This window comes from Drosophila rhopaloa, unplaced genomic scaffold, assembly GCF_018152115.1.
Source record: "Drosophila rhopaloa isolate 14029-0021.01 unplaced genomic scaffold, ASM1815211v1 contig_178, whole genome shotgun sequence".
NCBI lineage: Eukaryota > Metazoa > Arthropoda > Insecta > Diptera > Drosophilidae > Drosophila > Drosophila rhopaloa.
Genome location: NW_025335059.1, coordinates 9,712,105 through 9,722,500, shown reverse-complemented (window position 1 = coordinate 9,722,500; position 10,396 = coordinate 9,712,105). Strand labels below are relative to the sequence as shown.

At 43.0% G+C, this 10,396-nt stretch overlaps 3 protein-coding genes across 4 annotated transcripts in view; 2 read left to right on the top strand and 1 right to left on the bottom strand.

Moving 5' to 3' along the window:
• The window catches only part of LOC108047893 (aminopeptidase N-like), a 4,351-nt gene extending 4,168 nt beyond the window's left edge, over positions 1 to 183 (top strand). Inside the window, 1 exon segment of the mRNA XM_017128307.2 lies at positions 1 to 183. This exon segment is cut by the window's left edge and continues 166 nt beyond it. Within this exon segment, the coding sequence (XP_016983796.2) occupies positions 1 to 63 (63 nt within the window). The 3' untranslated portion in view covers positions 64 to 183.
• A 576-nt stretch (positions 184 to 759) lies between these two features.
• Positions 760 to 4,766, top strand: LOC108047882 (aminopeptidase Ey-like). 2 transcript variants are annotated; one of them, XM_017128285.2, is made up of 7 exons: positions 760 to 794; positions 1,367 to 1,844; positions 1,899 to 2,054; positions 2,117 to 2,974; positions 3,030 to 3,579; positions 3,640 to 4,160; positions 4,225 to 4,766. In XM_017128285.2, exons 2-7 carry the CDS (start codon positions 1,381 to 1,383, stop codon positions 4,451 to 4,453), a joined length of 2,778 nt encoding a protein of 925 aa, XP_016983774.2. In that variant the 5' UTR covers positions 760 to 794; positions 1,367 to 1,380; the 3' UTR covers positions 4,454 to 4,766. The 2 variants fall into 2 exon arrangements, with proteins under 2 accessions (XP_016983774.2, XP_016983775.2); XM_017128286.2 differs by lacking the exon at positions 760 to 794 and adding an exon at positions 820 to 915.
• Positions 4,676 to 10,157, bottom strand: LOC108047881 (ubiquitin carboxyl-terminal hydrolase 1). Its single transcript, XM_044458854.1, has 5 exons — positions 10,064 to 10,157; positions 9,587 to 10,001; positions 8,024 to 9,041; positions 7,309 to 7,957; positions 4,676 to 7,251 (listed from the first exon to the last, which is right to left on the bottom strand). The coding sequence occupies exons 1-5, from the start codon at positions 10,148 to 10,150 to the stop codon at positions 6,151 to 6,153; spliced, it is 3,270 nt and encodes a 1,089-aa protein (XP_044314789.1). The 5' UTR covers positions 10,151 to 10,157; the 3' UTR covers positions 4,676 to 6,150.
• Positions 10,158 to 10,396: the final 239 nt, after the last annotated feature.

Here is a 10,396-nt window from a genome sequence, read left to right as displayed (position 1 = left end):
AACGTGCAATGGAAAGAGCGAAACTATGAACAGTTCACTCAAGCACTTCAACAGCTTCTGTAGTCTATCCGGTTCAGTTATCTGTCAGATTTTTAAAAGAAGTCACTTTTAGTATTTTAAGATTTCAAACTAAATAGTTGAATAAAATACATAAACAAACATTTCTTACATATTAAACATTTAAAATTGGCTTGGGTGAATAGTAAAAACGTTGCAAAAAAGAAAATACGCTTCCATATATTATATATATATAGTTTGTTTGCGTTATGTAGAAAGTGGTGTTGATTGAAAATAAGCTTATCAATATAAAATTCGCTATATTAAAATTAATTACTATAAACCCCTTGAAATATTTCATTCATATTTTCAAATCGACTTTGAATAGAATTACCAATGTAGATAACTTCCTTCCATATACATTGCTAAGTAAATAAACATGGTGATTACGGAAAATGAGTCAGCTTTGTTATATAAAAAAAAACGCGTGGAATCATTATCTTAATTATTAGCCCTTTGATTACTTTTTTGCATTTATATAAATCTCTATAGATCTTACAAACTTTTACCGCATTTTTATACGGGGTAATAAAATACTTAGTTGAGTGATTAAAGATTACGCATACGGCAGGTAGTTCCCTATAATTTATTCAGAGAACCTGTGCTATGAAGAGATTCTCAATACTTTTAATTAATCTCTATTTTTCTCTCTTTCAACAACGCGCTCATAAAATATTAAACTCATCTCGTTCGTCGAAGTTGCTGCATTCGGTGTTCGTCCTCCGTTCAGTTCAGAGGTGTGGTTGTCTGATACTTAAAGAATTTTATTAGAAATATTATAGTCATACCAATCAAAAAACAGTATTAGCCTAGGCATAATAATTTTTACGTTTTGAGAATCTGTGCAGTGTAAGCAATGTAAGCTTGGAGAGTTTCAATATTCAAAAGAAAAGGGCAGCAAAGGCATTATGTATATTAGCCCGCATAATAATATTTCAATTTTCTTATGAAATTTTGCGATTACCTTATAATCTTTCAAGAAACTAGTGACACATATAACTAATTGATGTTAATGAAAAAAATTAGGTGGTTTGATTATTTTGAAAGTTCATAGAATTATCAACTTAATTTCAATTCATATTTATTGATTTAGTTTAAAAATGCCTTGAATTTGAAGTTATAGATTAAAGAACTTTTCATTAGCTAACCGTTTAGTTCAGTGACCCCGTGTTTAATAATATTCATGTTTTCAAAGAACTCAAAAGAAACTTGTTATATAAAATAAATTATATATTCAAAAAATTATTAGTTTATTTAAATAAAGATTAACAAAGAATGTTTCGGGTTACACATATTTAGTTTATTTTAGTCCACAGATAGAGCATGAAGTGGTTTTTGTTATTTGTGATAACCCTTGGCTTGGGATTAGCGCAGCCTAATTCGACCTATAACCATTTTCGCTTGCCGACTGCGCTTCGACCACAGAAGTACGACTTGCGAGTGCTGACACGACTCGAAAATCCAGAGGAACTCCGATTCAGCGGCACTGTGAAAATCGTAATTGAAGCCCTGCAGAACACCAAAAATATAACACTTCACTCAAGGGATTTGGCGTTTAATGAGTCTCAGATTACTCTTCGCCAAATCAGCGGAGAAAAGAAGACTGATAACTGTGTGACCTCCACGGTGGTGAATCCCACTCACGACTTCTATATTCTCAACACGTGCGAAGAACTATTGGCTGGCCATGTATATGAGCTGAGATTGATATTTTCAGCCGAGTTGAACCGACAACCGGAGGGCTATTACCGAAGCTCCTACGTGGATCCAGCGGAAAATGAGACAAGGTGAGAAGATTTTACTATGGAATATTCAATCCTGTTTTGTGTGTGATCTTACAGATGGATCTCCATTACCCAATTTGAACCGGCATCGGCTCGATTGGCATTCCCCTGCTTCGATGAGCCCGGTTATAAGGCACCCTTTGTGATCGCATTGGGTTATCACAAGAACTTCACGGGACTTAGCAATATGCCCGTAAAGGAAACTAAGCCACAGTAATTATACAACAACCAATATTGGTATATTCTCGATCGTAATTTAATGTTATTTCTTGTAGTGAATATCTGGCCGATTACGTATGGACCGAGTTTCAAGAGTCATTGCCAATGTCAACTTACCTGGTGGCATATTCCGTGAATGATTTCTCTCACAAGGTATCTACTTTGACGAATGGCTCTGTTTTTAGGACTTGGGCAAGACCCAATGCCATCGATCAGTGTGATTATGCCGCAGAGTTTGGACCAAAAGTGCTTCAATATTATGAACAGTTGTTCGGCATTGAATTCCCGCTTTCAAAGATTGATCAGATAGCTGTCCCAGACTTCAACGCGGGTGCCATGGAGAATTGGGGTCTGGTAACATATAGAGAGACAGCACTCCTGTACTCCGATGCGTTTTCCTCACTAGAGGACAAACAGCACCTTTCGAATGTAGTAGCTCATGAGTTGGCTCACCAGTGGTTTGGTAATTTAGTGACCATGAAGTGGTGGACTGATCTGTGGCTCAACGAGGGATTTGCCACGTATGTAGCTAGCTTGGGGGTGGAAAGCATCCATCCAGAGTGGCGTTCCAAGCAGCTGGAGTCGTTGTCCAACCTGCTAACAATTTTCCGAAAGGACTCCTTAGAGAGCAGTCATCCCATTTCGAGGCCAATTGAAATGGTTTCGCAGGTCTTTGAAAGCTTCGATGTGATTTCATATGAAAAAGGATCATCTGTGCTCCGCATGATGCACTTATTCCTGGGAGATGAGGCATTCCGATCCGGTCTGAAATCGTATCTAGAAAGGTTCGCTTATAAGAACGCTGAACAGGATGATCTTTGGGAGTCACTTACTCAAGCCGCCCATAAAACTGGCGCTCTGGCAAAGAACTTTGACATTAAGACCATCATGGACTCGTGGACGCTGCAAACCGGGTAAGTTAAATTTTTTAAAGAAGAGGAAGTGCAATATAAACGGTCGATTTTTCAGCTACCCAGTGATCACTGTGACGCGCGACTATACGGATAGGATTGCAAAACTCAGTCAGGAGCGCTACCTCCTGAATACGGATATATCTAGGGTGCACCGCCGGGAATGTTGGTGGGTTCCACTTAGCTACACCACGCAGGCGGAGAAGGATTTCAACAACACGGCCCCCAAAGCATGGATGGAGTGCAGCCAGACTGGCGAGAGTCTTCCAAAGACTATTCAGGATCTGCCTGATACCGATCAATGGGTGATCTTCAATAATCAGCTGTCGTCGCCTTACAAGGTTAACTACGACGCACAAAATTGGAAGCTTCTGATCGAAACTTTGAACAGTGAGGAATTCCAGACCATCCACGTGGTCAATAGGGCCCAGCTTATAGACGATGTCCTGTATTTCGCCTGGACTGGGGAACAGGACTACGAGATAGCGCTGCGAGTGATAGATTATCTGCAAAGAGAGAGGCATCTACTTCCTTGGAAATCGGCCTTGGAACATTTAACGCTTCTGGGTCGCATTGTCCGACCAACACCCAACTTTCAATCTTTCAAGGTGACTTTAATTAAAAAGTATTTTGCTTTAATATTTTTACTGGATTTTCTTGACCTGTAGCGCTTCATTAAAAAACTGATCACCCCCATTTACGAGGACTTGAATGGAATTAACGACACATACAAACCTATCCAAGCGCAGGATGAAATCCTGCTGAGAACGACTGTGGCCACCTGGGCATGCAACTACCAGGTATCCGATTGTGTACCCCAGGCTTTGGCTTACTTCCGAAGCTGGCGATCGGAAACTAATCCTGACGAGAAAAACCCGGTGCCCATCGATGTTCGAAGCACTGTCTATTGCGCCGCAATCAAACATGGATCCGATGAGGATTGGGAGTTCCTCTATGAGCGATACCTAAAGTCCAATGTGGCGTCCGAAAAGCTGACCATTATCGATGGTCTTGCTTGCTCACGGGAGGTATGGCTGCTTCAGCGATCTCTGGAGATGATCTTTGACCCGAAGGAAGTCATTCGGAAGCATGATTCGGCGTGGGCCTTTAAGGCGGTGGCCTACAACGAGGTGGGCTTCCTGCTGGCCAAGAAGTACTTCATGGAAAACGTGAACAGTATCTACCAGTTGTAAGTAATGGCCACACAGATAAGAAATGGTTGTTTTGACATTTTTTTCCCCGTTTTATTTTAGCTATTATCCCTTATCCAAGACCATGTCTCGACTTTTGCCGCCGCTCTACGACCAGGTCTCCACCCGAGGGGAATACAATGAGTTTAAGGAGTTCGTTGCCAATTCGCAGGAGTCGCTGAAGGGCATGGATCAGGCAATCCAACAGACCTTGGAGATTATGCTCACTAATGTGCAGTGGAGGGAGCGGAACTATCATAAATTCACACGAGCCATTAATCAGCTCCTGTAGTGATCGCTTTTTAAATATTTGAGGTCCTGTATTGTTTCTTTGAGGGCAAAAAAAATCCAACATTATGTAATCTTCACTGAATACGGGAGAAGCTGCAAACTATTTCTGGTAATAAATTGAGCTCTGTACGCCCATTTTTATAATTATAACGCAGAATCCTCTTGACATATCCTGGAGAACAACATTACCCTGCTATATTAGTCAGCCAGTTTAGAATTAGACTTATGTGAATATATGTATGTTGTATATTTCGTATATTTAGATAAGCATGTTCTATAATGCTAATCAATAATAAACATAAATATAATTTGAATCAAACGGTTCTCGCTTCGACAGAGCCGTTTTGTAAACAAATTTATGTGTCGCATTGAACAGCTGAATCGGTTCTCAATGCTGCTCAGTGTTAATGTTATTTTTAATTGTTAAATGTAAACTTTACATATTACAATGTACACAAATCTTTGCTCTGTAAATGTTAATATCACTATAGCAGCGCTCTTGGAAAATAAATCAAACTGAACTAAACTAGAGTCAGTAATGCATGGAGAAACTAAGGCTAATCCACTAAAAATATTGCATAAGTAGTGTGCTATTACAATTATTACAGATAATTTAATTTTATTACAATTATTTATCAATATTACATTACGATCGTGTGTGTTTGTGAATAAATGAAGTTCTGTCGTAGCTTGTCATATGAAAACGTTATTATAAACTATGCAATCAATTTCATAACAATTGTCAGTTGTTCGCTTGAAATGTGTTTGTCCGCCACTTTCGTCCAATCAATTATATTTCACTTTTGAGATGTGTCAAGAGTTTAACAACTATTCAACACTTCGTATATATTTGTGTGTTTGCGTGGGTATAGCTCATTGTTTACAATAAACCATTCCAGTTAATATATGTATATCTGATGCTGTAATTATTACAGATTTCATCGCCCGCAAGACACAAAAATCAACCGCTACTGCCATTGCAACTGGGATTTTATGTCCTATGAGAATATTTGTGATTATTCATTACTATTAATAATAATAACTATCATTACAACACTCGCTTGCTCTGCCATGCACTATTTTGAATCAAAGATTTGTTAATTTTATTGCTTTCGCTTTAAATTTATGTACGAGTATATCGAAAACGTTATGTTGATAGTGTCAGTTACATTCAATGGAGCAAACAATCTCAACGTTTTAAATTCGTGTTTTTAATGTGACGCTTCTGGTAAGTTTTTTTAATAACGATAAGGATACAATTATTGAATGCCAAAATCAAATGCATCGATTGAACAGGCTGAACTGATTGCTACTAATAAAAACAAATAATATACGATCTTTGAATATGTGGAAAAATGAGCCTATCGGAGTTGGCCCTTATTTAATAACGATAAGAATACAAAAATTGTATGTTAAAATCATTTGCATCGATTGAACAGTCTGTTAAACAGTATTTTCTATCAATGCATTTGATGTTGGCATTCAATTATTGTACTCTTTTCATTTTTAAATACACTTACGATTACATTGTTTAACAAACAGACTTCTTATTTTGCTTATTATTCTAGGCTAGAGACAATCCAATCAGTATGCCGATTAAAGGCGAGGAAATTGAAGATTAATAGGCAAAAAGTTAATTTTCGACTATTAATTTCACTTTCCTCGTTTGCCAGTCGATCTCTGTGACTTGGGACAACCTCAAATCTTGTGCGAACCGCTGGGCACATTATCGTTGGACCAGGAGCTCTGTGCCGAAGATTGTGGCGGAGGCGTTGGGGATGTTCCCGGCTTCGGCGGCGTGGCCTTCTGCGGCTGAAGATCGAAACGTGCGTAGAAGAGTAGGTAGGGCGTTATTGTGATCTTTCGAGTGGGAGATAGCAGTTCCTCGAACTCCCGCTGGGTCATGGCCTTGATCTTGTCGTCGTCGCACATGTACCAAATGGGATCTGTGCCTCCGTGGGCGTAGTTTGCTCGGACACCACCGCGTCCCGTGCTTCCGTAACCCGTGGGATAGGTGGTGGCCGATCCTCCGAAACTGAGATTGCTGTTGCTGCCGTTTTGCAGGGACTCTTCGCTAAAATCACTGCAACTGGCTGAGTTGCTGCTGCTCGTCTGCTGGCTGCAGCAGAGCCTCATGGCACAACAGTTCACCCCTTGACAGGTGGTGTTCATGCTCAGCTTACCGATCCCATTGGTGATGTTCTTGCTGCTGGTCCCGTTCACCTGCTTAACGTTCTTGCTCATATCCCCACTGCTGGAGGCCTTGCTGCGTCCGAACTTCATCTTCTTCATTAAAATGTTTCCCGAGGATGCCAGCGCCGAGGCAGCTGCAATGACGGGAGTACTGGCCACGGAGCTGCTTCCATTGTTTGGAGCCGCATTCTCATTGGAGGCCGCCGCTTGCGAAGCCATTGTTTGCGAACCAGTCATGGTGTTCCTTTTATCCTTCGGACAATTCACGTAGTCACTGGCCAGATCCAAAAAGCACGTGTAGGCAATGTAGTGGCCCACCGTCAGGGTGGCTCCCACATGTGTGATCACGCTGTACAGCTTATAAACGTGCAGTTTGTTACCCTCGCTTAGCTCACAGCAGGTGGCGCAGAAACAGGGCAGAGTGAAGGTGGTGGGCACGTACGTACTCACCTTCTCCATCCCGCCGGAAAAACGGTTCAGCTGGATGACCAGCAGCCGAGGCAACACCTCGTACGAGATGGAGCGAATTGCCTCTGTGTAGCCGGTGCACTGGTTGCAGCTGTACTTGTTCTCCCCGCGAAAATACTCCTTGGTGATGCACGAGTTCTGAAATTGACCATGGTTTAGATAAATCGTATGATTCTCTTATTTAAACTAACTCACCTGTATGTAGGTGCTAGGTTTGTCTTGCAGATCGGCGTTGTCATATCCTGAGATCGGCACCGGCACAGAAATATCAAGCATGCCCTGCTTTTGCCGCGTGATCGTTTCGCAGCTAAGGCATTTGGTGGTCAGCACCACAATGCCCTCAAAGTCGGAGCTGAAGAAGTTCAGGTTCAGCTCACGTATCCGCTCCTCCAGTCGCATCTTATCCTTTAACACTGTGGCGGAGTTCATCTCGTCGTCGCTGGAGTATTTTGTGGCCTGTGGCGCCGGTAAAGTCGGCAATGCCACACTCGTGGGTATAATACCACTGCCACTGACACTTCCACTTACGCTGGTGCCACTGGCGCCGCTGAGATCAACTGTGTTCAAGTAGAACAGGCTGTTGGCGGTGGCATGGGCTGTGCCCGCTCCGGATATTGCGCCCGCCGTGGGACTGTTGTCCTTCAGAGGCGACTGAATGCGCGTCGACTTGGATGACTTGACCTCGTCTTTTCTTTTTGATTTGCGAGAGAAGAACGACGTTTTGGTCGTGGTTATTTGACTAGTTGCCAGCGATCCATTGCCAGAGCTCAGATTTTGTGACGCAGCGGAATCAGTGCGATCCTGGCTCTCTCCGGTGTCGACGTCATCTGGGTTGGCTATGTATCTGTAAAGAAAGAGACAATTTTTGAACTAGTGTCAAAAGAAAATGGAATTAAAATTATGTACTCACCCATTTGCAATGACCTCGGGACACTCGCCGATGGCCTTGATCAGCGACTGGTTCGTTTCGCGGATGCAGTTCAGCACGCACATGAGGAACTCGTGGGCGTCCTGCTGCTGGTTGCCTTCAAAGGTGGCATTCACATCCTGGATTGCGTGCAGCAGTGTATCCGCGTGGTACGGCTCCGTAGAGTCTGCCATCTCATTGCCGTGCAGGTTATTATACAGTTCGTGGAGTTTCTCGGTCACCGACTGATGAGTCGATTTGCTGGAACTGCTGCCACTGCTTCCGCTACTAACTCCGCCATTCAAGCCACTGTACTGATCCGTACTGGTGGCCAGATCCTTGCTGCTCCAACTGCGCGCGTGTTCCAACTGGGCGGCACTCACATTTCTCCCCAGCGATGCTGATCTGGCCGTCTGCTGGCGTACAATAGTCTGCTGCACCACATTTAAGTCCTGAATCAAGTGATGCAGACTGTGCAGAAAGTGCGGAGCGAAACGCAGGGTGTACACCACTGAGTTCAAGTAGCAACTGTTGCCAATGTTACACAGGGTGCCCATTGAAGGGGTGTGATTCAGGGCCGCCGCACTTCCGTTCAATCCCGCTCCCGATCCCGTGGTATTGCTGCCACCGTTGGGCCCGTAATACTGATGACTCTGCAGATCCTGAGACTCGATCTCGTTGGATGCGGAGCCGGTGCCCGACCGTGCACCATTCCCTCCGTATCCGTTCGCCACCCGACGATCATCAGTGGTCGTCTGAAATCGGCGATCATACAGCGACATCGTGTTGGTCCTTTTGCGGCTGACCCGCGGCTCTGGTGCTCCCGACTTTCCGGCGGCGTTGAGTTCAGCCTGCGCTATCGCTATTGCCGCCGCCGTTTGCGGTGAATGTATTTCGATCTCTCTCAGTAGCTTGTTGCCGCGCGCCCGTTTGCGACCTCCAGCAACTCGTCGCTTCCTACCAGGGAGCTTTGACTCCTGTACCTCCTCAATGCAGTTCCAAAACTCCGCTTTAAATAATTCTGGAAGAAAGTACATATTTATTAGCTTGGAAATTTTAATATTTAATTTTAAACACGTGAGAATCGCTGAGTTTATAACGTGTAAAAAATCACTCAAATACTTAAACTTTAATCGCATGAAATATTTTAGTTTTTATATGCACTTAAAGATTATTTTTGTAACTTATGGCAGTCACAAGACAACACTACATATATTTAGGAAATGCAACTGAAGATTAAAAACTTTAATAGCTCGAATTTATCTGATTGGCAATAAAAACATGTAGTCAATTCATTGACACAACAGTAGTTGTGCTTATGGAAGTGTAAATATATTTTCAAAAGAAAAATTTTAGACAGAAATCAAAAATCGTGGCGTACAAAATACAGATTATTTTAATCAGCTTTGTGATAATCAAAAAAAGTTATCTGAACCAACGTAACCACAGATGTCTTATATAATTTAATAGCCACTCTAATCACAGTATTTGTTAACATGTGCTAGCTACAGGGCTACAGTGGAACCAGACAGACGATTCTTATTTAAATTCAATGCCAAATCCTACCTAGTGGTATGTATTCCGAAGACTCTGTGGGCGTGGGCGAAGGCGCCTGAACCGGCGCAACTGGTGGAGTGACTTCTGGTTGCTTTGGGCCAACTTCTACGGGGTCCTTGGTAGCGGATTCTCGTCGGGAACGTAGACTGGAGCAGCGCGAGGAGTCGGCGACATAAACGCGACGCTGTCGCTTCTTAACAGGCGAACTCTTTGGCGAGTCCTCAATTGGAATAACCTGCCTGGCAGCCACCTGATCGAAGACTACCAGAGGATAAAGGATGGAAGCCTGAAAGAAATCTTGCTGCTCCTCCTCTTGCTGATTTGGCTGATCCTGTATGGGCTGGCAGTGTGAACTGTGCCAATCCTGCACCTCCTGCTGCTGATTTGGTTGCTCCTGCTCTTGATTTAGCTGATCCTGTAGGAGACAAATCTTTTCCTTGGGGAATTCTGCAGATCTTTCGACTCTTCTGGTTGGTCCTGCTGATGCTGCTTATCGCTGTTGCTGGTGTTGATTTGATTGGGTGGAAGACTGGCTGGTTCCTCTTTGCGCTCATTTACGTCATATTCGTGCATCTTTCATTATCCTGCAAGGGGAAGAAAATGGCATTAGTACCAGACATGTTGCAGCAGGGGTAAAGAAACAATCGAGGTGAGCAGTTATAGGCAACTGGCCACAATCAGAAACGGGTTCCCGGCGATAAGGGGCCCCCGATTGATAGTAATCAATTACTAATCTACACATGTGGGAGCCCAAGTAGTGATTCATAGTCAGGTAAATACCGAAGTTCAAGGTGGAATATAGTATCAGTAGTATCTGTG